A 27,931-nucleotide genomic window follows, 5' to 3' on the forward strand; every position below is an offset into this window, starting at 1 on the left:
GTGACCAGGCATCATTAATTATCTTAAAAGTCAGTGACCTTTTTAGAGTGTTTATCATAAGAGAATAAGGTGATGAGGGAGGAGCAGGTGGGCTGGCAACATCATTCATCTCTGCAGAGTCAAAGTATTGCAGGATGGAGAAGTGAGTGTTAAATGTTGATGGACAAGTCTGTGGGCAAAATGAGACAAAACACCCAACACAATCATTAAATACAGCACTTCTGCAATAACAGTTATACCACTATATTTTCCTGCTCTATTTCTGTATGCTTTTTTTCTCATTTAGTTTTGTTCTCAACTGCTTATATGGCTCTCTGCAGTCAGTGCGTACCAAACCCATGCTTTCAAACTGACGTGGGGAAAAAATAAAGTAATTCATGCTTTTATCTTTCCCATACTCGATTACTGCAACTCCTTCCTTTCTGGCATCAGGCAAAAGTCCCTCTCTCTCCTCCAACTAGTTCAGAACACAGCAGCTAGGATTCTCACTGGTTTTAACAGACATCACATCACCCCAATCCTGGCTTCTCTTCATTGGCTCCCTGTTTGATTGAGAATGGATTTTAACGTTTTACTTATATTTACTCACAAAATGTTTAAGTTAATAATACGATTTAGAGACTTTATTTTTGGACCTTGTACTTATGACCTCAGTATTTCTAAAAACCCTGGCTACAGCCCTGGTTGAGGATGATGTCAGGGGGCAAATATGAGCCATCGTCATTTATCAGTATTAATCAATAATAAACATAGCCTATAAGTGGCAGACACAAGTCACGAGCTGTCGCCAACTATAGACTGTATACTTTTTAAATACAGCTATGGTTTCCACAGTGTCCCAGCCTACACACACACACACACACACACACACACACACACACACACACACACACACACACACACACACACGGACGGACGGACGGATCTGACACTTGGCCGGCAGCAGGCTTCACCAGCGGGAAGGCAGCTGTTTTTCTCTCGCTTCTTCAACAAGAGTCTCAGCGAAATCTACAAGACGGAGCGATCAATAGTGGTGAATACAGATACCATACCCCCTGGACCTACCGAATCCAGATGGAGTGGCTCTTTTGCTGTCAAATCCAGTTTTAGGACGGACCCGGTGGTTCGTCTTAAATCCCGATCTTCTGCATTTTACCATGGGTCGCAGCTGGGTTTGGAGATAAACAGACAGTGAGTGAGAGAGTCACAAAATTGTCTCGTATGTTTTGTAGTTAGACCATAACGTATAATAAGTGCGAGGATCAAGTTAAACCCGGTCATGACAGTGCATGGAAGCTAAATTGCTCGTGTCTACCCCGTGGAGCAACCTGCGTCAATCTGCGCCAGTTAGAATGGTTATAATAATCGGTAATAATTCATTATTTCACCAAACAGTAATTGCTCATCTCCAGTCCCCAGTATGTTTGGCGAATCAAGACATTGGTCAGACCTCGGAAAAAAAAAAAACACAGATACATTACCAAACCAGACCTATAATGCAAACTGACCTAAAGCAAGTTAATGGATTCAACTTGAATTGGTTGTGGTGCCCTACTGCCCCATATGTCCTATGTTGTAGGACAAAATAACATAACCCAGCCTAATGTAATGTAGCCATAATCTCTGACATAGTCAAAATCAATGGTTTCCTAACCTTCTTGGTTTATGACCCCTTAATGCAAATGTGACCTCTTATCACTGGTTGCATACCATAGCCTACTCTACTAGTTGTGGTCCCTTCAACCAGTGAGTGCATTTTTTCCTTTGTTCTAGTAGGATAACAAAAAAATGTTAAATTATCCTGAAGCCTACAGAATAAAAGCATTTTCTAGAGGAAAATTAAGTTGACATTAGATTCTCGGCCTGTGATCATCCTCATCTCTGCTTTTAGGCTTTAGGCATTAGCCAACAGTAGCATCACCCAAATCTCCAACTGGACTGTTGGTGGTCGAGTTGGATTGTGGGTAATGTAGGTGCCAGGTTTTGACAAGGTAGAAGAATGTGTGGAATAAAAAAGATTATCTCTGGTTCAGCTGTGTACATTGTAATACATTTTAATATAACTGTTCATCGTGAGTCCGACAATGTTAAAGGATTAATGTTAAATCAGTGGAGTTCTCTTTTAATGACCCCTCAGGATCCTCTTGTGACCTGTTGTTGGGTCACCGACCCCCAGGTTGGGAACCACTTGTTCAACAATGCAAATGTACATCACAAGTTTGGATTAGATTGTTTTTTTTACTAGACTTCTTTTTGAAAAGTCCTTAAATTTGCTGTACAAGAGAGTGATTAAGGTTTCAGTACTTGTAAGGACTGTTCTGTGTCAGGCTGTGGAGATTTAATTGATGCCCCTGTATCCCATCAGCTGACTCTGACTGGCACCAGTCATGAGAGCCAAATGGACTTGGTTCCCTTGGGCGCACTGCCAGGACAGAAAATCCCCTGGTCCGGACCAGGAGAGGGAGAAGCGCTGGGCTGAGCTCTTTGATCAGCTGGACCTCAACAAAGATGGACGCATCGACATCCTTGAACTGCGGACAGGGCTGGCAGGCAGAGGGCTTATTAGAGGCTCCCTGGAGAGGGTAAGACTGTAGGATACCTGTATCACTCACACCTGTTTGTTTACTGTACCCTGCAGTGGCATTTATGTGTGGATACTACATTATATAACATTAAACAAATACAGTTTATATCAAGGTGTTTAAATAACTTCCCAGCATTACATAATCTGGGTCATCTGGGACATTATTGTCTTTGAAAATATCAAATATTGGAAAGAAAAATCCATATATACCAACATTACTGATAGTAAAATCTCCTTTGCGCAAGGAGATATGTACTTTACAGTGACCGTCTTTGTTTGGATTAGGGAAAAGAGAAGGTTATCTAGAAAGTTAGAAGAGTCTTTCAGAACAGCGGTAAAACGACCTAAGATTTTCAAGCAACGCTGGTTATTTTTCTGTGATAGATGGTTAGCAACAACAGTATAAAGCGTGCTTGCGTGCGTGTGGAGAGGTGTTTACAGGATATAAATATAATAATATAAATATAATGATAGTAAAATTAGAGGACCCAATGATCTCTCCTCGTCTGTGAGATAGTTTTTCATTATATGGAATGTCCTTGTTTTCCTTGTCATCCACGTCCTTGTCTTTCTGTTTGTGCAACAGCAGATGCCAAGAGCATCAATAACATAACTTTATTGTGATTACACACAGTCTGTCTCTCTTCAGTCAGTCTGTCTTTGACTGCTTGTTTTTGCAAAAAGTGTATGGGTTGCCAAGAAGACTCACTGTCACGTTCTTCTGTGCTGTTTCTCCCACTCTCTCTCTCTCTCTCTCTCTCTCTCTCTGTGTGTGTTTGTGTGTATGTGAATATATTACTCATTTTGTGGGGACATAAACATGTTTACAAAGCCACAATGTGGGGACTCTCCTCCCTTTTGGGGACAAAATGCCCACTGTGTGTGTGTGTGTGTGTGTGTGTGTGTGTGTGTGTGTGTGTGTGTGTGTGTTTAAAGGGCAGCATGCTTTCTATTTTAGTACAAGGAGCAGAAAGATGAGAAGCATAACCTTTCTCTTGGTCCTACACCTGATCTCGTTTCACACATGGATTATTGTTGTGACCTTTTATTATAGGTTGTTTCAACATTATATAGGGAGCAATTTGCATCTCTCCTTGTTTAATCCACATTTATTTTGTGTAGTAGGAAAAAACATTTCTGCTACGCAAAATTATCAGTTAAATTATTTTCATAAGTTTCTCTAATCTTCGCTTTCAAAGTTATGCTTTTCTATAAAGAATAATTCATTTTTGGAACTCCAACAGTTATTCAAATAGAACAGAGGGAAATTTTCACTCTTTGGTTGAATGTGCCGCAACCAATAGACTCATGCAACCGGTGATAAGGGATCACAAATAGATATGGCTTAGCTTTAAGGTGTCATAAACCAAGAAGGTTAGGAATCCACTGATTTAGACTATGTCAGAGATTATTCTATTTTACTGGGCCTCTTTTCCATACTTTGAGAAGATTTCAGTAATGGTACTTCATAGGTAGAAAAAAAAATACCTTTTTAAGAATGATAAATGAGATTCTGATCATATAAAATATATATTTAATACACATTGAAACACCATTGAATGTTTACACTTTATTTAATGAACTTTAAATACATTTCCATTTACAACTGCAAATCCAGAGCTACCAGCATGATCGTTGAGAGATTAAGTAAAAGTAAAAGTATTTTACACTTTACAGCATCATTCACTCAACTACAGAACTTGCTGTAGCATAATTTGTCCAGTAGATAGAAAGGTAGGGGAGTATCTAAAGACTACAAACCTAGAGTGCAATCTTGATCATTGTGGTATTTTGCAGCTGTGTGGGTCACCTCTGTTGTATTTGCGCTGATAGGCTAGACAAACTTATGCTGTTGTACAGATTTAATCATTGAATGCCTTTACAAAAATCCAACAACATAATAATAATGATCCTGGTGTAAAACATATTTTAAGTGCCAAGCAGCTCTCTGACCAGGACAATGCAGGCATAGTAGGGTTTCAGACTGTAATTTAAAAGGATTTTTGCACTTGTGTTTACAACCTACCTTTTGGCTGTTTCAGTCTCTGACCAAATGCCCAGACATTTGTTTTTCATTGACCTGGCTGTCTGTGTTTTCAGATGGTGGCGGCAGGGGACACCAACAAAGATGGGGTACTAGACTTCGAAGAGTTCACGCAGTATCTCCGCACCCATGAAAAAGAGCTCAAACTCATGTTTCGTAGTCTTGACAGGAACAATGACGGTCAGTAGAAGCCAACAGTACACAGTTGAAATAATAATTGCTGGCACTATTACTTCAAAAATTTTATATTGAGATCATTTTAAATTGTTTTCCATGCTCTGATTTCTGTTTCTCTCTTACTATGCTTGACTGGTGGATATTTGCAGGTCAGATAGATGCAGCGGAGATCCAGCACTCTCTACACAACATTGGTGTGGACATTAGCCTCGAGGATGCCACCAGGATTTTGCAAAGGTCTGCTAACAGTTGTTGATATCTGATATTGCATCACATTAGGATCCAAGGTAAGAACATCCACAACCCTGGCTTGGATATTAACAACTCCCATTGCTGAAAATTCATGTGCATTACCCTCGTATGTTTACATCTGGGCTGTTAGATGGTTTGAAACATTGAAGCTGATAGTTTCTTACATGCTATAGGCTTCAATGACAATAAGGGGGTCTCACCTTCCTGGTTTGTAATATAATGGACTGCTTTCAGCTTAACTGGCTTGCATAACAGTTCAGTAACCAGTCAACAGGGTTTAAAAGGCTGTTTTAACATACATCTGAGCTTTGCAACCGGATATGATACATTATCAATAATAATAATAATCAAACCCTGGATTCTTTTTTTCCCCCACCTGATATTCCTCCTTATGCACATTTGCAGTTCATTCCTTCTCCCATTAAAATAATGGCACAATTACCAAGTCTGCTAAATGACATGTTCCTTCTTGTCTAATGCTGTTGCATCCAAATTTGAAGTGCAAAGTGAAGATCAAGGTTCTGACAAAGTTCCTGCCCCTAGGATTTTATGGTGCCTGATGGTTGAATTGCATTTTTAAAGCAAAATATTTGTCCTCTTACTTTAAGAAGGTGCCGCATTTCCATAGTTTTTTTTGTACGTTCTGTTTCCCCTGATAGGTTAGAGTGTGGTAAACCAAGAAGCGTTTTCTCATTCGTGTTACTATACTGCTGAGGCAGTAAAGGATTCCTCATTGCCATTTCTAAATCATTGATCCAACCCTCTGTAACTCAGTGGGTACCTTAGTGATTATACTGTCTGTAAGTTTCATTACTTGTTTATGTCTTTGTCTCAGAATGGACAAAGACGGTACTATGACCATTGACTGGAATGAGTGGCGAGACTATTTCCTGTTTAACCCTCTCACTAACATGGAGGACATAGCGCGCTACTGGAAACATTCAATGGTGAGGTCACACACACATTAGGACATACACAACTTGAACAAGAACAGCATTGTGCATTTCTAAATGATGACATGGTTGGGTTAAAGCATCATTGCTCAACGCATCTGTGAAGCAATGCTTGCCAAACACATTATTTGCCATACTTCCTGTCATCTATATTAAACAATGAAACACTAAATCAAACAATAGATAATTGCATTGATTACATATTGTTTAACATAAAAAAGAGGATTTTAAGAGGAAGTTTGCTTCTCAAGTTAGATTTGTGACCGACAGAGACATATTGCCTTTTTTGTTCCAACTCTTTTTTTTTCTCCTCTTTATTGCTATAATGTCTAATCCTCATTCCATTCACCATGGGTTCAGTAGATGTTGGATATAGGGGAGCAGTTGACAGTCCCAGATGAATTTTCTGAGGAGGAGAAGAAGTCTGGCTATGTGTGGCGGCAGCTGTTGGCTGGAGCCATGGCTGGATCTGTATCTCGAACTGGGACTGCTCCCTTAGACCGCCTCAAAGTCTTCCGACAGGTCAGTCGGGACAGTTATGATCTCATCTCTTAGATCAGTCTGAACCACGTGACCATTCATGCATATGTGTGAACGTTTGCCGTTTTATCTTTGATTTGTGGCAGAGAGCTTTGAGATGAATCTTCAGTCAACCTCTACTTCTTTACACAAAGTCTACCTCTCTGACTCTGTTCTTCTAGGTTCATGGTACCATTGATTTTAAAGGGAATGTGCTGAGCAGTTTTCAGTACATGCTGAAAGAAGGAGGACTTTGGTCGCTGTGGAGGGGCAATGGAATCAATGTGCTTAAGATTGCCCCAGAAATTGCTATCAAGTTCACAGCTTATGAACAGGTGGAGAGACCTTCTCTTATTTGTTTTTTTGCACCTCTGAACATCCATTCATCTTTGATCTCTATCTTAATTATTCTCTCTTTCTCCTACCTTTTACTATCTTCCAGGCATTTATGATTTTTCATTCTCTTTTTAATATTTTAAAGACATCGTCTTTTTGCCCAGTCAAATGTTTAAAAGAATAGTTCAACCTTTAACATCTCTATTTAGTTTATGCTAAATTAAGCTAACTGGCTGCTGGCTTTAACTTCATATTTATCGTACAGAAAAGAGTGGTATCAATCTTTTCATCCAACTCTTGGCAAGCGAATTAAGCATATTTCCCAAAATGTCGAACTATGTCTTAAAGCAACACTCCATCTATTTTCCATCAATTCTATTTTATCATTTGTCTATGATTACAACTCTCTCAAATGATGTGCAGTACTTTATTCTTTCCTTTGCTCTATAACTCATAGATCAAGAATGTGATGCGTAGCAGAAATGAAACAAGAAATCTGAGGATTCATGAGAGGTTTGTTGCTGGCTCCTTGGCTGGGGCTACAGCTCAGACAGCCATCTACCCCATGGAGGTAATATCAGGGTAATACACACATAAAAACATTCATATAGCATCAAGAAAACGCATGATGAGTGAAATGACTAATGTCTTTTCTCTTTCTGTTCCTCCTTGTTTTCTTTTCCATCTCTGCTCTTTTCTCCTCAGGTGCTAAAGACTCGTCTCACACTAAGAAAAACAGGCCAATACTCAGGAATAGCAGACTGTGCCAAACAGATCCTACAGAGAGAAGGTGTCACAGCCTTCTACAAGGGCTATGTACCCAACCTGCTGAGTATTGTCCCGTACGCTGGCATTGACTTGGCTGTCTACGAGGTCAGAGACATAAAAGTTCACAGCTGTCACAGTGCATCTCCTTAGTGTTTACCTTCTTCTCACTCCCTCTATTCCATAGACTCTGAAGTTTTCCTGGCTGAACAGAAACCGAGGTTTAACTGACCCAGGGGTCATGGTGCTGGTCGGCTGCGGTGCCGTTTCCAGCACCTGTGGACAGCTGGCAAGTTACCCACTAGCACTGATCCGCACTCGAATGCAGGCACAAGGTCAGGATAACTGTCGTCATACTAATATACAGACATAGATGGGTGTCTTAGTTAGGTGTTGGGCCATCAGTGCTCCTTGTCATAGAATCTCAAAGTCCCTTGAAGGCTACTGAAGAAATATATTCCCTCATTTGATGGTAATGGAGAGCACTGTAAACATTACAGAAGTCAGCTCCCACACACTGTCAACACTTTAAATGTATTGCAAGGCTTAATTTCTCTACAGCAACCTTCATCTGGCATTTGTTTTACTTTTACTCACTTATTCTCCTTGGCACCTGTCTGTATACAGGTGTGTTAAGATCACCTTTGGAAAGCACAATTTAAAACAGCAGCCCAATATCTTCCATAGGTGTGCCGTTGGGTTTAGATCTGATAACTGCAAAGGCCTTATTTAATGATTTTCACACTTATAGAACCAACTATAGATTATATAACTATATAGAACTATGAATAAAGGACCCTACCAATTATTTAGCCAAATTAATAAAGATTTTGTATACAGTGACTTACTGCTGATTATTTCCAAAGCCTACTATAAGCTACTAGATTGACTTGATACCTCCTTTTGAGCTTGCTGATAAGCAATGTATTTTACAAATGTCAGAAAATCAAACAGAAGACATGCAATATGTAAACAGAAATTGTGAAAAGGATAAAAAAAAAAAATTATAGTAATTCAAGGTCCACTTGCTAGCTTTTTACCAGAGCTTTCAACCACATGTCATGGTTTCCTTCTTTGGATAGAGAGTAGAACCAAACTTTTGTCTTGAATGTTGCGGCATCACTGGGCGCACAAACAAGTTTTCAAGACAGTTCCTACTCGCAACTGCATTACAATTTGACACAAATGTGAATTTGAAGCATGCTTCAAGTTTCTCACAGTGCCAATGGCTGCCGGGCAGGTATGAAATCAATCTAAAACATACATTAATATATATATATATATATATATATATATATATATATAGTATATATATATATATATATATATATATATATATATATATATATATGTCTGACAAAATCTTAACTTGAGGTCCACTTGCTAGTTTTTTCAAAACGTTCTACTTCAAACGCCATCCACTCTGGAAGATTGCAAGATGTGGTGGAGTTTGCGAGATGTGGTTGAAAGTAAGCAGACATTGATTTAAGTTGTTTCCAGGTCCTTCTCAATGCATTGTATGCTTTGGAAAATGGTATGCAGTAATGTCATTCCAGATATATTCTGTCTTTTATTTATTATACATAAAATGCCAGATTGTTTATCACATTTGTAGTTAATGAGCTAAAAAAAAAAAAAAAACAGAACAGAAAGAGACAGAATGTTGTTGTTGTTGTTGTATGTGAACATGCAATGACAATAAAGGCATTCGTTCATAATTCAATTTATTTATAGTGTCAAATAAGTTAGGCGTGGTGTTTTTTGCCCCCAAAGTCACCTTCCAGGCAGCACGGCAATGGTTATGTTTAGGGTTAACCCTAAGGTTAGCTGCCTGGAAGGCGACGTTGGAGGCAAAAAACACCATTGAGCAATAAGTTATCTCATGACCCTTTACAGATAGAGTAGGTCTAGACCACACTATAATTTACAGATACCCAACAATTCCCCCCCCAAGAGCAGGCATTTGGTGTGACTGGAACCTTATACAAACTTACAATTGGAGAGAGAATCAAGGGCAAACATGACTTCTGTACATTAGCACCAGTTTTGCAGAGTCACATGTAGTGAGAGGCCAGAATGTGTTGGTGGAGTTAATCTTTATTTCTCCCCTCAGCTTCAGTGAAGGGAGCCCCTAAACCCTCCATGTTGGCCTTGCTTCACAACATCGTGACCCAGGATGGTGTGGCCGGACTTTATCGAGGAATTTCCCCCAACCTGCTGAAAGTCGTTCCTGCTGTCAGCATGTCCTACGTCGTCTATGAATACACAAGGATAGTCCTGGGAGTGGACATTGAGGGTAGGAGGGGTGGGAAAGGGAAGGGGTAGAAAAAGGTTAGATGATTTTGTGATGGCTTTCAACTGCAAGCACGTACAGATCTGTTAGCAATGCATGAGGAAATGGGCCTTGACTGTGGATGAATACATGGTGCTGTGATCACAAGTCCTGAGATTTCAGAGTGAGGATGATCGGATGGAAAATGAACCATGTAAGAAAAAGAGAAAAACAACAGTTCATCATCGTTATATATAATCTGTTGTGAAAGCCCTCACATTTGGAGGACCTCACCTGATCTGGCAGCTGCTGAAATGAGTTTCATGTGTGATATATTGCATTGCAGTGCATGCCAGCAGCTGTGTGAAAGCTAACCCACATGCCTCCTGCTATTGCATTGACTTGGACAGATGAAGACATGCATGAACTTCCCTGAGAACGAACAGGTAAAACCAAACCAGGAAGCCATGTTACATTCCTATAGCATTATTTTTTCTCCTAGGTGGTATATAAAGGAAGATACAGGATTAATAGGAGGACCGTCCAACTTCCTGTTCGGTAAGCGACAAGAACCAAAAGTCGCTGCACACCGGTGGAGTTACAGAGTCCGGACTTTGATTGACATTGAACAAATGTTACAAAAACTAAAAGACAGAAATAATTGTAAAACAACAAAAAATAATGAACATAACTCTCAAATGACGACTGAAACAGAGGATGGTGTAAAAAAAAAAAGAAAAGGAAGAGACATTGTCAATCCTCTTTCCTGGAAAGAATTCTATTGAGTGAAGTACATCACAGGACTTTTTATTTTACATGAGTAGAACTGCCAAAGCCATATCAAGAAGCGTAGAAGATTCATGATAACCTCTCATGCAAAATGTTCATGTTTTATAGGTGTTCTTATGTTTGAAACACACAACAGGGTCCAGTGCTGCACAATATTTTCAGAAACTATGTGCATAATGTGAAGATTTAACACTATGGTAAAGAGTTGATTTTTTCCTCTCTCAATAATGAAACACTAAGAAATTTGATTTAATGGCAATAAACATTTTTGATGTGACTTTTTTTTATGGAAATAAATGCATGCATGGTGCTGCTTTTGTTAAATGCCATTGAGCTCTCTTCTGAAAAGGAACTGTTCAAGACAACTCATGCAGTTTGACCTCATGGTTTCCGAACAAATATGTTTGAGTTTCTTTTGGTAAAGCTTTATTTTAGTAATACTTAAGTCTGTAATTTCCAGATAATTTCCAAGTGTGTCAGATAAATAAATAACATAAATATATGTTGATTGGCTTAAAGGACAAATGACTTATTTAAGTTAATCATGTTGATTTTGCTACCTATTGCCTTATAGGAATACATGTAGTTATATGCGGTCTTGAACACGTTACAGGAGTGCAAGTTTGTTTTTTCCACCTCAGTTGTAAAAAAAAAAAAAACGTGATTCCATTGTAAAATTGTTTCTAAATAATACATGGCTTGATGCAAGTAGGTAATTAAGAACTTTAAATGTTATAAATAATAATAAATTGAATTTGTATAGCGCTTTTCAAGGACTCAAAGTCGCTTGCCTGTCCCCCTCAACAGTGTCTGATCTACACTCCTCGTCCAGCCCGTATACGGTCTATGCTCCAGCCCAGGAGGCGGCGGTATTTTTTGGTGTATAACGTTGGACGTCAACACCCAAAAGTGAAGACGCAGAGAGTGAAGATTCGTTGATTGGCTATTTTAAGCAGGCAAATTTGCCGGCGTGGTAAGCGGTCACGCACATTGGAGTCCCCCGTACGCTGCTGTTTAGCCTTCCCGCTTCTGCGCAGCTCAACCCGGCCAAAGCTATCTAGCCTGCCCCCTGTGTCTATTTGTCCCTTGTGAGCAGCATGTCTGATTACGGCGGTCTGCCGACAAACGGAGTCGGCGCTGGGATGAAAAACGACGCTTTTGCTGATGCAGTACAACGAGCCAGACAGGTAATAAAGTGCTCTGCTACAATATAAGACAGTCGGCGAGCTAACGTTAGTTAGCTGGTGGGAAACTGCGGTTAGCTTAATTACCCGTGACGTTAGCTTTAGGTAACAAGCTAGCTGCGAGCTAGCTAGTAGCAATGCCATTCATTTGTCTACACTCGCCAGATTGTGTAGTGTGTTGAAATGTTTGCGGGGTGCACTGAGCAGCGGCAGCAACGTAAGTCACGCTTTCGTGTATAGCTAAATAAAACAACGTGTCATCGCCACCGGGATCCTTGTGTTAACGTTAAATGGACTAACGTTAGCTACTTCAGCTAGCTAACGTTAAGTGAGCTCTGTTAGTTAGCTAGCTACTCTAACAGTAAACGTTATTTGACGGTAATTTGATCACGAAGTTTCAGCCTCCATGTGTAAAACGCCATTTTAGAAGAATTGAACAATTAACAACATTGTCATGGCACTATGATTGTCACCAAATAAGGTCAACTGACTAGCTAGCTAGCTTATATTGTGACGTTACTGATAACTAGCATTAAACGGACAAAAGGGTGCTATTAGGTGATTAGCTAGCTAGCTAAGTGTCTGAGATTTTAGTAACGTTTCTAGTTGGCTAACGTTACTTTCACGGTCAGTGGCGAAAGTGTGTAGGCAACGTTACTTTTACGGGTCTTTGTAGTTATCAAGGTAAGGGCTTCAAGTGATTGTTAGAATTATTGATTAATCCTTAATCTATCGAGTTATTTACTCGGTTAGTCGAAGAACTGCCCCAAACCCAAAGATATTCAATTAACAGCCATAGAAAACAGAAAAGGGGAATACAACTTGGACATTTCACAAGCTGAAACTTTGAGTTTGGCATTTTTGCCTTTTTTACTTTAGCAAAACGATCGATTATCAAAATTGTTGCTTTTTTTTTTTGTCTAAGGATTAATTGTTTTATCTTAGTCAAGGTACTGTGAAGGTACTGTTGGTGTAATGTTTGTATTTCATTTTAGTTCCTCTGTTTTTATTTAATGTAGAAATGATAAAGAGAGAGATGGACTTAAAAAATGAAGTCAAAATAGATGCAGGCAGAGATGAGCATATCCTGACTTTTAGTCCATAGTATGGAGCAAGCACCAACAAACTAGATCCTACACTTCCCATAATGCAACTCAGTCACTCTGTCTTTCAAACTCCACACCCACAACAAAGGCTTTCTGTTCTAAATTTGTAGTCTTAAAGCCCAAATGACATCAGTGTAGTGCTCCTCCTGAGTAAATTGATCTTCATGTCTGTGCAGTGCCACTTTAAATGAGAGGATCTCTTTATAGTCACTACGTTAGGGTGTATTGCAGACACTTAACCCAGTGTGTATGTCTTTTCTAGATTGCAGCTAAAATCGGTGGAGACGGTGTTCCTTCAGTGAGCAACAACGGAGGAGCTGAGAACTATCCATTCACAGCACAGAAACGATCCCTGGAAGAAGCAGGTGAAAAATCAGCTCAAACGGGCAGTTTGTCTGCATTTGTTAGTCCACATATTAGACTCACTTTTTCTTTTGTTTTCAGATGAACCCGATGCCAAGAAGGTAGCATCACAGAGTGAAATTGATTCTGCATTGTGTACGTTAAATCACTCATTGATCCTATTCCAAACACTCGCTCAGTTCAGTTTCCAACCGCTCACCACATTGTCCTTCTCTTAACAGCGATTGGAGCTCAGCTGGCTGCCCTGTCGCAACAAAGGTATCTTAAGGTTATTTTTTGTGTTTCTTTTACATTGACAGTTTTGGTGCATGTGGGTATGACTTAGACCTCATCAAGATCCTTCACATATCCTTGTTTTTTAAACTTGTCTGCAGTGTCAGGCCCTCCACAATGACAGAAGAGTTCAGGGTGCCTGATGGCATGGTCGGTCTCAGTAAGTACATGCACATACTTTTCCTAAACCATAGACATGGCTGTGTTACACTTGTTTAAACTCAATGTAAATATCTTTGCTGTTGTCCCTAAAGTCATCGGCCGAGGAGGTGAACAGATTAACAAAATACAGCAGGATTCTGGCTGCAAGGTCCAGATTGCCCACGGTGAGAGATGTGCTAACCCCAGATTTATCAAGTAAACAAACAAAGTATAATCGGTTTTATAGCTTCTCTTGGATTGATATATATTTTCATATTTGTTCACAGACAGTGCCGGCCTTCCAGATAGAAGTGTTTCTCTGACAGGGTCACCAGATGCCATACAGTACGTTGGTTTTCTCATCTAAAACAATGTGTACTTAATTTGCAACTACTCTATTCAACTCTCAAGACTTGACTTGGACACAAGCTCAAAGACTTGTGAGCATCTCTGGTTCAGGTCACACTGTTATGTATTATAGGCAGCGCAAAAAGCTCCAGCTGTGCCTACAGTAATGCCAGACTTCAGCAGCTGTGGAGTTTTGAACAGGCAATTGATTGGCTTTGCCTAGCTTGGTTCATTGAAGTCGAGGGGATAAGTAGCATCTCCTTTCAAAAAGCAGGAAAATGCACCCTGCAACGCAGAAATTGTTGCTCGTAATACTCATTACATGGTTCCAACTCATTTTAATAATCATTCTGAGAAGTTAAATCCTAAAATTAAATTTTTGTCTGGCATGTTAAGGCACCTTTGTTCCCTGAGGTTAACAGAGATTGGTGTCTTGCTTAATCAGACTACACATAATGTATTAAAGTTTAGTTTTAGCTTTAAAAAATAAGATTATATAAATCTTAGAATAATTTCCTGTTTGCTTGTGCAATGGTAACGGTTAGCACTATTTGGACTTTTCTAACAGAGTTTTGCCTCCAAGGCAGCACTTCTTGTCCTGTGCAAAGATTGTCAAAGTTAAACCCCAACTATAGTCCTTACTGTAATCTTAATTATTCCTACCCCTACATTTAAAAAGCTTCTGATGAATGGCACAGCGGCTGCCAATGCGGACAACATGTATGTTGTCCTCATGTGTAGCCGCGCGCAGCAGATACATTTTGCGTTACGTAGGTAGGTTATAGCTCACGCAGGAAGGGGAATAACATTCAGCTCATCGTTTCCAAAAATAAAGATTGTTCTCGAGTCTGAAGTCTTTTGAGGACGAGTCTCAAGTCAAGTCCGCATCTCTGAACTGACCTCCTTGATAGCAGGGATGCCACGGTGAAGGACATTTAGAGTGAATAGTTCGACCCATTAATTATATTGCTTTAATGCCACATTAGTCTTGTGTTCAATTGTTTTCATCACTATTCTTTCATTTTAATTTGCCTCCAGGAGAGCCAGGGCACTTATAGATGACATAGTGTCAAGGGGTCATGAAACGACCAATGGGCAGTCAGGCTCCATGCAGGAGATGATCATTCCTGCAGGCAAGGCAGGCCTTATTATAGGTAAAGGAGGAGAGACCATCAAACAGCTACAGGTGAGAATCACAGGTTACCTTAATAATATTAACTATATAATGACTTGATTCAGAGTGTTTCTGCTGTACAAATATTAGAATGAAAATGGTTATTAGTAAAAAATAAAAATATTTAAAAGTGCACTGCAGTAAACGGTATTACATGATCATGTTGGGATAAGGTGAATTTGCCGTGTGATCAATGTAACATTCCTTTTCTGCAAAATCTTAGGAGCGGGCTGGAGTTAAAATGATTCTTATTCAAGATGGATCCCAGCCCCCCAACGTAGATAAACCCCTACGCATCATTGGAGACCCCTACAAAGTGCAGGTACTCATAAAATACAGTGGAGATAGTTTTGGCTAAGTGGGAGCTGTTTTAAGCCCCTATTTACCCTTCAAATCATTCTTTTTTTTTTCTTCTTTTTTTTTTTAAGCAAGCAAAGGAGATGGTTAATGAGATCCTACGAGACAGGGAGCATGCAGGCTTTGGAGACAGGAGTGAATACGGACCCAGGATGGGAGGAGGTGGTGGAGGAGGAGGTGGTGGTGGCGGCGGCATCGATGTAAGTAATCTGTGTGTGACAGAAGTTAGTCATAGCTTTGCTATTTGTATTTATAGACCTGAGCACAGCAGAGATACAATTGCATTAAATTAACATAATTGAATGTTTGATAAATGGGTGAGACTCAACCGCTTAGAGCCGTTAAATGTAATTCTACAGATAGCTGTGCCCCGCCACTCTGTGGGAGTTGTAATTGGCCGAAGTGGGGAGATGATCAAGAAGATCCAAAGCGATGCTGGAGTGAAGATACAGTTTAAACCAGGTGAGCTCTCCAAATGTTTTGTGGACAATTTAAACTGCACCATATAAGTAGTGTTTATGCAGGGGTGGTGTAAAATGTATAGAATAGTCTAATGAATCAAAAAAACATAAAATGATGAATATACTACTTTGGATTTATGAAGAAAGGGGGTTCTATTTGTTTGGCAGTTTAGTTCAAATATCAACAATCTATGCGCAGCATCGCTTACTGCACCTTTTTAACCGTGCTGTCATTCCAACATCTTTAACATTTTCAGCTAGGATAGTTGATCTCTTTTTCAGTCCCTGTACAAACCCCCACCAATAAACCTGTCTGTCCTTTTGTCATCCCTCACAGATGATGGTTCAGGTCCTGATAAAATAGCCCATATTACGGGTCCACCAGACCAGTGTGAGCATGCTGCATCAATCATCACTGACCTGCTACAGAGCATCCGTGCACGAGAGGAGGGTGGGCAGGGGGTAGGTGTTGGTGAAGTGTTGATCTTAATTATTGTGTTGATGACAGAACACAGTAATGGGGCTTTGCTGTGGAACAGTGAAACCTAATAAGGCTTGTTTCCTCCACAGGGTCCCCCAGGTCCTGGTGCAGGGATGTCACCTGGTGGGCGTGGACGAGGTAGAGGCCAGGGGAACTGGGGTCCTCCGGGAGGGGAGATGACCTTCTCCATTCCTGCACACAAATGTGGGCTTGTCATTGGCAGAGGAGGAGAGAACGTCAAGTCTATCAACCAACAGACCGGTGCATTTGTGGAGATATCTCGTCAGCCACCGCCAAACGGTGACCCTAACTTCAAACTGTTCATCATCCGTGGGTCCCCACAGCAGATTGACCATGCAAAACAGCTTATAGAAGAGAAGATTGAGGTATGTTCTAGTGACTCGCAGAGAAGGAATACACAGTCGACACAGTTGTCAAAAGTTAACTTGGATGTTCTCTCCTTTTTCCAGGCTCCACTGTGTCCATTGGGTGGTGGTCCTGGTCAAGGAGGCCCAGGTGGGCCAATGGGTCCCTATAATCCCAACCCTTATAATCCAGGGCCTCCTGGTGGTGCTCCCCAGTAAGTACAACCCACGAACAACACTGCAGGAATTTTGAATTTTCCTACAGGGGAATAAATAAGCAGTTTGTATTTTAAACTATCCTGTCCTTCTCTGCAGTGGAGCTGCGCCTGGTGGCCCCCAGTACTGTCCTCAGGGTTGGGGAAGTACCTACCAGCAGTGGCAAGCCCCAGGTCCCCATGACCCCAGTGAGTACTTATTTCCTGCACTGACATTCTTCCAAAATATTCTGTTTCTGTACATGACTCAAATGTTATTCTTTTTTTTATTTTGTAAATTTTGATGTATATAAATGTACTTCATTAACTAATGTATCCTGTGTTTTCCCCCTTCCCTCTCCTCATTAGATAAGGCAGCAGCTGCAGACCAGAATGCCGCATGGGCAGCATACTATGCACAATATTATGGCCAACAGCCAGGGGGTGCCATGGCAGCCCAAAATCCAGGAACCCCTGCAGCAGCGGCACCAGGGGACCAGAGCCAAGCAGCGCAGGCCCCTGGGGGCCAGCCAGACTACACCAAAGCTTGGGAGGAGTACTACAAGAAGATGGGCATGAGTAAGTGGCGGTCTGAGACAGTTTTATGTATCTGGGTAAACTAAAAGGTTCTGTCGGGTCAGAACTGATGTCCGTCGTATACTGTCAAATAAAAACGAGTACTTGACTGTGTGTGCATCCAGTACAAAGTGTGTATGTTGTTTTTCCAGCCCAGTCAGCTGGAGGGGCTACAGCTGCTCCAGGTGCAGGTGCACCAGCACCAGCAGCAGCAGCAGCAGCTGCAGGAGGAGCTGCAGCTGGAGGCCAGCAGGACTACAGTGCAGCCTGGGCTGAGTACTACAGACAGCAGGCTGTCTACTATGGACAGCCAGGACAGGCGCCTGGACAGGCAGCTGCTCCACAGCAGGGACAACAGGTAGCACATCCATGACCAGCATCCAAAATTAACCTTGTAAGCTGAAAACAATTGTCTGCCAAGAACGCATTCACTGGCCAAAATATGGAATACCCATTGTTAATGAAATGTTTCCCCTGCCTTTTTTTGTGATTTAGAATGAGATACTGTGACAGAATCAATATAAAGTGCAGATGTTTTAAAGACTTTTTACATTTCTTTACAAAGCAAAGATTAAATTTCTACATTTAAATTTGGTCTGTGATGTCTCATTTCAGGCCCAGTAAACGATCGGCTCAGTCTGTTGGAAGGTTGCGATGGCTCTCTGGACTTGTTTGTTTTTTTCTATCAAGAAGTTTCCTTTTTGGCTTTAACAAGACAAGACCATGGTTTACTCATCAACCCAGACATTTTCTATTCCAACTTTGTTTGTTTTTTAAAGTCAAAATTGAAGAAAAAGGGAACACATTTTGCCCATGCATTGAACAAAGCACTAAACAACTACTTGGGTTACTATTCAGTTTGCCCCATTCACCTCACCCACACCTTGCTCATTTTTTAAAAATGTGAAATAATAATAAGCATCTTTGTTTGCAAGCTAGCACAACACCATCTCAACACTGAATTAAAATAGTTTTTCCCCTTCAATTTCCTGAGGGTAAAAAAACGGTCTAGCAGTATTTTGAATATATTCAGAAATTATGTTTGTAACTGCAACATTTTTGGTCTTGTTTTTCTTCTTTTTTTTCTTGGTACTTTTTAACTTTTTTTTTTTTAAACATTCCCAGTGTTTTGTTGCAGGTGTATTTCTCCCTGCCATCATGATTTCTTATTTTTAATTTTATTCATTGTAATTATTTTCTTTAAGGTGGTCGTGTGTCTGTATACAGTGTATGCTACTGAACAGAAAAACGTGTGTAAGTGGGCTGTAATAAGGCGCAAACTGTCCTACTGTGTGTGTGTGTGTGTGTGTGTGTGTTTGACTGCCCTCGTTTTAATTTCTTTATTGTTGGAAGTTTTTTTTGTTTGTTTTTTCTTTCTTTTCCCCAATAGGTTCCGTTACGGTATTCTCTTAGATGTTATTTTTTACAACTTGTTTTTAAATACTTAAAATAAAACATTCAAATTACCAGTTTCTTTCTTGTTTGGTCATGACTACCATTGTGTTTGGAAGTTCGCTGTTCCCCATTTTATACCTAATGCTAAAGTCTTATCAGATGAAACGCCCTGTTTGGTTCATTCTAAATTTGATTTATCATGCTGGAAGTGACACCGATATAACATACATTCATTGATTCAAATTTGTTTATTAGGATAAACCCCTTGAGATGTATGATCTCGTTTTTTGTTTTCTTTAGTTCATCCTTTACTTTAATGTTCATTACGTTTCATACTTTCCGCTCCGATCGAAACACCTTTTGTTTGATCATGATTTAACTTGGCTTTTTTTAGTCCTTTTTATTAAAGTTTATGCAATACAAGTTTATACATACAGTAGATGGAATAACATTAAAAACCAGTGCAAAATATAATATGCATCAAGTGTGTAAAATCCAAGATCGAGGGCGTCCCATTGGATCTTATAGTGGCCTCTTGCAGGATGTTACCGGTATATTTTGTGCCCATGGTTTGTGCCATACCTTTTTTGTTTTGATGGATGTATCCACCAGCGGGTGAAGGGCAGTCCCGTGCATCCTGTGGACCAATCGCGACAGTCCTGGCTGCAACGAGGGATAACAGTTCAGTGGGAGATGGCGCCCAGCTCGAAATCAGAAAAGGACGATAGCAAACAGAAAGCTAAAAGAAAACACAAAGACCATGTCGTGAAGCTTCTTATGCGTGGGAAGGTAGGCATGCATCCACAAAATGTGCGATATAAAAAAGAAGAGTGGTTCGGAAATAATGTAAGACTGCTCCGGTGAAAGCCTTGTTTTCATGAGCTTCTGGGGCTAGTTGCTAACTAGCTCGGACGCTAACATCTAATGGCAGGCAGGTTGCTAATTAGCCAATGCTAAAAAGTATGAAAGTACTAGTTTCCTCTGCTTTCTATCAATAATCCTCGGTATTTCTCTCTTGGTGTGGTTTGCTAACATGCTCGTAGACGTGGACGTAAATGAACTGTTAGTCAACGGTGAACACCTTTTATATTGTAACGTGAAAGCTCAAGCGGCGTTAGCTTCAGCTAAACCACAGCAGCAACTTGCACTGCCCCGTTAAAATGCAACTTTAACCCTCGAATATAACGTTAATCACGTAGCGATTTTACTGTATAGACATCTGTATGTGTGTTCGACCTTTTGAAATACTTAGTTTAGGTTTGTTACTGTGCAGGTCATTGAGTGAAGCTGAATATCGCGAGTAGTATGTTTTGTATCCAGAATCATCATCACCGACAAGGCTATTCCATTAATACTGCAATTTCCATATATCTACACAGATTTCTATGCTTCATATTGTACTATGTATGTGTTTATTACATGGTGTACATCTGAATCCACTCTCTTGCCTGTTCTGCAGCTTTCAGGACAGTTTTCTCAACGCCTGTTCAGGAAGCTGCCACCTCGAGTGTGTGTCCCTTTAAAGAACATTGTCAGCGAGGAGTTCCTGAGAGCAGGGTCAGAGTGTGTTTACAAATGGGTTTGCTGTCATTAAGCACATTGTCCTATTCAGTGTACTGCAGTACACATTGTGTAGCTCACTGAGAGCATTTCAAACCAAACCGTGTGTGAGTTATGTCCAATTATTGATCATGCTAGTAGGGGTGCACTGATACAACTTTTTCTCTCCCAATACGATTATCTCAGTACATGTCCAATACCAATGCTTTCTTTTTGCAAAATTTAAAATCGGCATACCTCACTGTGAGGAACTCATTCAGATCATTTTTATGCAAGATAACATTAGGCCAGGGATTGCTTGTGCACTAAAAACCGCGTCGGCAGGCAGCCCCTCATAACAAAATGAATGTCACTGATAGTGGAAACACTTTGTCTAAGAAACTTTATTTAGTATGGATCTGTCACGTCATGGCCAATACCTAATCTGCTTAATAAGGTCAGTGCCAATATTAATCTGACGTATCGGATTGGTACATCCCTACCTGCTCGTGACCATAACATTCAGGGTGAGGCTTGACCATGTGTAATATTGTTCAAGCCGAGTCATGTATTACATTGGTGCATCACTTTTTTTGTTCCAGACATGTGTTTCTTGGCTTTACCAAATGCGGCCGCTATGTTCTGTCCTACACCAGCGACTGTGGAGAAGATGATGATTTCTCTTTCTATACCTACCATCTTTATTGGTGGGAGTTCAACTTGCACAGTAGACTCAAACAGGTAAAGGAAAGGAAATGTACTCACTAAACGTAATGTGTTCTATCCAGAAGATTTACATGTAAGCAGGCAAGGACTAATTAGATGCAATACCATGTCCTCCTGCGAGAGTTAAAACTGGAGAACTTGGATAAGTCAACTTAATGTATAGATATCTTGTTCTTTGTCTGATGTCTGCTTTTTCTCTTTAGGTCCATCACGTACGTCTGTTTGCAGGAGAGGAAATCTACAGCGACCTGTACCTGACTGTGTGTGAGTGGCCCAATGACCACTCAAAAATTGTCATCTTTGGCTTCAAGTAAGGAATGATAAACACATCGATGAACAACCACATGGAGCTGATTCAGTTTAAGCTAGAACTGTGTTACTGCAGTGTGTAGTTAATGAAGTCATTTATGTGTCAATGTGTGGTTTTACCTGCCAGTACACGCAGTTCAAGCTCCGTTCTGATGAACTTAATGATGAGTGATGAAAACAACAGAGACATCTACATCACTATTGCTTCCATGCCTCCTCCTAAACCTTGCTCTTACTGCTGCCCAGTTCCCTCAGCCACTACTATACGCACAGGTAAACACACAAATACACTCAACCACACACACACACACACACACACACACACACACACACACACACACACACACACACAGATGGACTCCTTTACTGTTCTCACTGCCTCCGTCTCTCTGTCCCTCATCCAACTTCCTCCTTTTCTCTCCCCAGGAAGTGGAGAGTGTCTGGAGCATGGCTATGTGCTCAACAGCAGGTACCAGGTGGTGTACCCATTCCCCACTTTCCAACCAGCTTTCCAGCTGAAGAAGGACCAGGTCATCCTGTTAAACACTAGCTACTCTCTGGTGGCCTGCGGCATCTCACTCTGCCCAGGTAACACACATACACAAATAGCAGCATCAGCTTTTTTTTTTTTAAAGATTATTTTCTGGGCCCCTCCGCCTCTAATCCTTGACAGGACAGCTAGTTGAGAAAGGGGAGAGAGAGAGGGGGAAGACGTGCAGGAAACCGTCACAGGTCGGACCCAAACCCTGGACCTCTGCGTCGAGGCACAAACCTCTCAGTACATGTGCGCCTGCTCCACCACTGAGTCAACGCGGCCACGATCGGCACATTTCTTTATCCATGGCTGTCTTTTATGCCTAAAATCAGACTATGCATTTAAGACCATCATATGTTAGACTTTTCTTTCCCCTTTTTGCACTACACACAAGGGTCAGATTTAGCCATTTGGAGGACAAACTGAATTTGATGGGAGGAGGGAACAATGTCACACCAGGTCAACAAAGGCCAGAAAATGTTGCCAAAATGCCAAGTTAGTTCCACTGTGTAACACTGATAAAGATAAAATGACCAATGGTTATTCTTGATACTCATTTATATTCTCATTAATCCACATCTGTAAGACTTTTCATCATCAGGCTGCTGTTGTGTTGCCAGATTTCATTATCTCTCTGTATGTCTCTTGCAGGTAAGCAGGGTCAGTCATCGCAGATCCTGTACACAAAGAGAGCCACTCTGTCAAGTCAGGCCTCTGCATCGTTTTCCTCCCCCCCCATGGCCTCTTACTCCTCACTACCTCAGGGATCTCCCGAAAGCCGACTGCCACCGAGCAGACCTGCTCCAATTTCCTCATCTCCTAGCCAGTCTCAAGCAGCTGTGCGAGCCCGCGAGTTTGCAGCTGACCTCTTCAGGCGGGCCCAGGGAGGAGCGGGAGGATCAGGAGGAGGAGGAGGAGGAGGAGGAGGAGGAGGGAAAGAAAACGAAAGCCAGGCAGAAAGGAGACTACCTGATGGTGGTGAAAAAGAGGCAGCGCAGATACCAGGAGATAAAGGGATACATGTAGACAGGAGGAGAGAGGAGGATGATTGTAGAGAGAGGAGGAAGGAGGAGAGACGGACTAGTTTACCACAAGCGTCAACATCAGAAGGGAGCCACAGTTTGCAACAGTGCTCTGAACAAGTGATGTCTCCTGCCTCTTCCTCATCACCTTCATCCCCGCCGACCCCATCCCCGTCCCAGGAGGTTGGCCCCAGCGAGCCTGGATATGTCAACTATTCACGTCTGCACTACCGCCTCCAACAGCCAGGGGCAGCAGAGCAGAATGCAGGAGGTGCAGGAGGTGAGACGACGGGAGGACACACAGAATGGCCTGTGAAAAGTAACCCTCGTCAGGTCAAGTCTAAAGCAGCTGACCGGCATTCTTCTTCTCTGTTTCGGTCTCTAAAGGTTATGAAGACGATAAAGTTCAGCTACCTTTCACGGTCACTGACCTTAAAGGACGGAACCTGCAGCTGGTCACCGGGCCACACAATGGACAGGTGCGTGTTTGCGTCAGTATATTCAGAAAGATTGGAATATATACATCAAGTTGCCCTACCTGTCCTGGAAATACTGGAATCAATAGTCAATAATTAGCAGCAGGCATTAATCTTGGAGCAGTGCACCAGTCTTGTTTTACAGGCAATCCTAGAACCATCTCAACTGTTAAAATGGTTTTTAGCCTTAGTATATGGGGCGCATGCTCAACCAGGTGAGCTACCAGGGTTGCCCTGACCATTTCCAATAGCGTAATTTATCTGCCTGTAACTTCTGTAACAGAACCTGCATTTAGTGTTACATTTTAGTGTAACTGTAAAGTTTAAACAGAACATTTATGCTCAGTAAACTTAAAAGAAACATCATTCACATGTGTAAACAGTGAGGGTTTGTGTGTTTATCTTGAAAAAAATTGCTTACATTTGAACCTGAGTTCTCTCTTGCAGAGTGTGTGTGTGGAGCAGTTGACTCTAGACTTTGAGTATCTTATCAATGAGGTGATCAGGAGCGATGCTGCCTGGGCTCCGCAGTTCTGCTCCTTCAGCGACTATGATGTTGTAATATTAGAGGTTAGTGCAAGCAAGCTAGGGCCGGGCAATATGGAGAAAATCAAATATCACGATATTTTTGACCAAATACCTCGATATCGATACCACAACGATATTGTAGTGTTGACTATTGGTGCTTTCACAAAATATTTACACAGTGAGATTTTAGATAAATAATCATCAGTAATGTGGATATAATGACTAAGTGGGTAAAGGCAAATAATAGAACAGTTACAACAGTCTGGTGAGTTCAGAAAATGACATGACTTTACCACAATGCAGCCTTTCAAACCAGGAAAAGACAACACTTATTCATATTACGATATCCAAAATCTAAGACGATATCTAGTCTCATATCACGATAGCGATATAATATCAATATATTGCCCAGCTCTAAAGCAAGTACGCACACACACACATACAGTACTGTACACTCACACTATGTCTAAAAACAATGTTGCAACAAAACAAGGAATGAAGAACATTTGCGTTTGACTTGGAGATAATGTGTGCGTGATGTGTATCAGGTGTGTCCTGAAACCAACACTGTGATGATCAACATTGGTCTGCTGTTACTGGCCTTCTCCAACTTGGATGAGGAGCACTGCAGGTACTTGTCCTAAATAAACCTAAAGCCTTCTACAGCCCTGCATCTACCACTTTTTTTCTGTCCCCCCTAAGTCTGCTTTTCATTGTATTTGTTTCCAGGCCAAACACGTATCATTCCAACCTGCAGGTCAGCTGGGACCTAAACACAGGTGTGTGTTGCACTGTGGGTGTTGGGGACCTTACAGAGGTCAAGGGTCAGACCAGGTGAGCAACTACTGACACACACACACACCTTTCTGCTTGTCCCTTCTTGTTATGCTCTGTTTATTTAAGGTTGTGTTCAAGTTGCCAATCTTGATCTCTCTCGTCAGTGGGAGTGTGTGGAGTTCTTACAGGAAGTCCTGCGTGAACACAGTGATGAAGTGGTTGGTTCCCGAGAGCAGCTCCCGCTACATTAATCGCATGACCAACGAAGCTCTACACAAAGGCGAGTTGTATACTTATTTGCGCACACATTCAGTGTCCTAATATCTACCATACACCCTCCAACACAAACAGAATACTATCTGAAAATGTTGTCCAGATGTCTTTCTATGAGGACTCTCATTGATCCAGGGCAAGTCAGAGTATTTTGTGTACATGGGAATTGAATGTACCTCTATTAAAAGCTGTAATGTTCAGCGGTCCAAGGTGTTCAGAGGTTCAAAGGTCAGAAAAAAAATGAACCGCAGTTAAATTAAAGTGCTCATATTGTGCTCATTTTCAAGTTCATAATTGTATTTAGAGGTTGTACCAGAATAGGTTTACATGGTTTCATTTTCAAAAAACACCATATTTTGTTGTACTGCACATTGCTGCAGCTCCTCTTTTCACCCTGTGTGTTGAGCTCTCTGTTTTAGTAACAGAGTGAGGCATCTCACTTCTGTTCCATCTTTGTTGGGAGTCGCACATACAGTACGCGGCAGCTAGGTAAGGACAACTAGCCTTTAAGAAGCAGAGTATGAGGGCGTGCCACGCTAGCAGCTAGGCGAGCATTATAACGTGTGTTACAAAGTGACGCTGTTTGGAGCAGTTTGTGAACAGTGGTTTTTTTTTTGGAGATGGCAAGTCCCTTTGGGGTGGACTTTGGGCTTTTTCACTTTATAAACCTATAACGTGCACAAAAAAAGATATATAACACAATAAAGGAAAGGGAAAAAACATAATATGAGCACTTTAAAAGAAAACTAGACTAGAATTTTTTTTTTTTTTCAATATGCCACAGTATCCTCTTACAATAAAGGCTGGACTCTTTACGTACGGCGTTCATGTAAAATAAAGTAAACAAGCCAAGTTAGCCCTCCGAGGTAATGCGTGCTAACTACTGCAGCAGAAGGTAATAAAACCAAAACACGCAGGCTCCGTCATCGAAACCAGTGTTCCGTTCGCAACACGCATGTTTTGAACGCACACTGCACTAGTGTTACTAATAATCAATCACATTTTGACTTTAGACAGCAGGAAAAGCACAGGTGGAACTAATAACATTGACTGCTCTGTTCTTTTTAAGTGTGTTGCTAAGCCATTCACAGTAGACATTTTGGCAAGTCTTGTGTGTGTTACTAATATTAACGATGGCTCAGTTGTATTGAAGTGTCCCAGTAAGTCGAGACAGTGAGTCAGCATGCACAATTTACAGAAGACATTTTGAAACCGTAAGAAAAGCACAGGTGTAAATACTAAGATTAACGGTAATGGTAACACCTGTGTTTTTCCTACGACGACATGTCAAAATGTCTGCGGTGAAAACAAAAGGCCTTAACCAGGACCCTGAAACCAAAGTAGCTAAATGGAATACAGCCATCAATCACTTTATCATTTATACTTATATACTGCTTTGCCTATTGTGACGTGTAAAAATGGCGTCAGTGAAAAAGGCCTTGTGAGCCAGTATGGATAACGCCCAGTGCCCTGGAACGCTTTGATTATTTGTTGAGTATTTTAAGTGTTTATTTCAGATCATTTCAGTTGTAGGATTTAGTATTAGTGTTGGTTAAAGTCTCATAAATGTAAGCCGCATCGTTTGTTATTGCAGTAAACTCTAAGGAGGTATTATCAGTACTGTGTGGACCCCAGGTACTCCTCACTGCCTCCTTAAAGAAAAGCTGAGTTTGGTGTGATCAGGCATTGTGTTCCCTGTTTTTTAAGACAAAGGTCCCTGCCAATGTTGGACGATTTACAGTCTGCAAACCTTTTTTATTTTTATTTTTTTATTTGTGTCTAGATACGTGTGAATTGTAATACACCCTCTCATCTTCTCTCCCGTAGGCTCGTCCCTGCAAGTGTTGGCAGATAGTGACCGAAGTACCTGGATTGTATTATGATGAAAGAAGAAGTCTCAAAGCAACGGAAACAAAAGCACACACAGATACACGTCAACATGGCCTCATCGTCAGTACTGAGCTCGACCTTCATCTGAGCAGAACTGCTCACGTTCAGCGACTGCACTTTGGTAACATGTCGTTCAAAAGCTTGTCAAATAGAAACCAAACAAAGAACGCTCTAGATGCTGTAAAGATGACGATGTTTTGGGTGGTATGTGTGTTTAATTTGACAGGTTTCATCGTTTCTTTTGTAACTGTGTACTGTATCATTGCAACCGCCAAAACCGAGAGCCGGACTGAAAGAAGATTTAGTTTTTACTTTTTTGTTTTTATACATAAAGGCGTACTGTTATTGTAGTGCGAGTGTAACTGAACATATGCAATCTCTGCACCAGTGTGATGTTCACAAGGGGATTTCATCCAGAGAAATAATTTGTGTGCATGTTTAATGTGTATGTAACATTTGACAGTCTGCTGCTTCTGAACAACTTGTTTCATCACTGGACCAGTTCAGTCTAGCTGTGTTGATTCATAAAGCTGCAGTATTAAAAATTAGACCTTCTGAACACAATACTGCATCACTTGACTCTTAGGGTCTCTTTTTAAACCTATGCCATGGAAGTAGAGGGGTTGGATTTTGTGAAAATAAAACATTCAAAGTTTTTTTTGTGGGTCTGTTGTAATAAGAACTTGACACAAAGATTCTGAAAACTAGTGAAAATTGCGTTGTGGTGCTTGTACCCGTTTATGCTGG

General features: G+C 41.0%; 3 protein-coding genes across 5 annotated transcripts; all 3 read left to right on the forward strand.

The window, feature by feature from the left end:
• The first annotated feature begins 57 nt into the window (after nt 1-57).
• Nucleotides 58-11,197, forward strand: slc25a23a (solute carrier family 25 member 23a). The gene is made up of 11 exons (XM_078277549.1): nt 58-1,191; nt 2,366-2,582; nt 4,685-4,808; nt 4,955-5,042; nt 5,893-6,004; nt 6,374-6,532; nt 6,712-6,864; nt 7,323-7,436; nt 7,571-7,738; nt 7,818-7,965; nt 9,744-11,197. Exons 2-11 carry the CDS (start codon nt 2,388-2,390, stop codon nt 9,953-9,955), a joined length of 1,473 nt encoding a protein of 490 aa, XP_078133675.1. The 5' UTR covers nt 58-1,191; nt 2,366-2,387; the 3' UTR covers nt 9,956-11,197.
• A 418-nt stretch (nt 11,198-11,615) lies between these two features.
• khsrp (KH-type splicing regulatory protein) lies at nt 11,616-18,762 on the forward strand. 3 transcript variants are annotated; one of them, XM_078277508.1, is made up of 18 exons: nt 11,617-11,878; nt 13,244-13,346; nt 13,426-13,479; nt 13,566-13,602; nt 13,719-13,777; nt 13,872-13,943; nt 14,046-14,103; nt 15,145-15,292; nt 15,504-15,602; nt 15,709-15,837; nt 15,997-16,099; nt 16,436-16,560; nt 16,669-16,965; nt 17,050-17,159; nt 17,260-17,348; nt 17,508-17,717; nt 17,867-18,108; nt 18,330-18,762. In XM_078277508.1, exons 1-17 carry the CDS (start codon nt 11,789-11,791, stop codon nt 18,085-18,087), a joined length of 2,004 nt encoding a protein of 667 aa, XP_078133634.1. In that variant the 5' UTR covers nt 11,617-11,788; the 3' UTR covers nt 18,088-18,108; nt 18,330-18,762. The 3 variants fall into 3 exon arrangements, with proteins under 3 accessions (XP_078133650.1, XP_078133634.1, XP_078133642.1); XM_078277516.1 differs by having other exon boundaries at nt 11,618-11,878; nt 17,867-18,072; XM_078277524.1 differs by lacking the exon at nt 13,426-13,479 and having other exon boundaries at nt 11,616-11,878.
• Nucleotides 18,763-19,755: 993 nt separating this feature from the next.
• dcaf15 (DDB1 and CUL4 associated factor 15) lies at nt 19,756-27,840 on the forward strand. Its single transcript, XM_078277536.1, has 13 exons — nt 19,756-19,898; nt 20,569-20,666; nt 21,251-21,389; nt 21,578-21,684; nt 21,811-21,956; nt 22,110-22,271; nt 22,870-23,520; nt 23,628-23,719; nt 24,164-24,286; nt 24,793-24,875; nt 24,974-25,078; nt 25,186-25,301; nt 27,122-27,840. The coding sequence occupies exons 1-13, from the start codon at nt 19,803-19,805 to the stop codon at nt 27,175-27,177; spliced, it is 1,974 nt and encodes a 657-aa protein (XP_078133662.1). The 5' UTR covers nt 19,756-19,802; the 3' UTR covers nt 27,178-27,840.
• The last annotated feature ends 91 nt before the right edge of the window (nt 27,841-27,931 follow it).

This window comes from Sander vitreus, chromosome 2, assembly GCF_031162955.1.
Source record: "Sander vitreus isolate 19-12246 chromosome 2, sanVit1, whole genome shotgun sequence".
Lineage (NCBI taxonomy): Eukaryota > Metazoa > Chordata > Actinopteri > Perciformes > Percidae > Sander > Sander vitreus.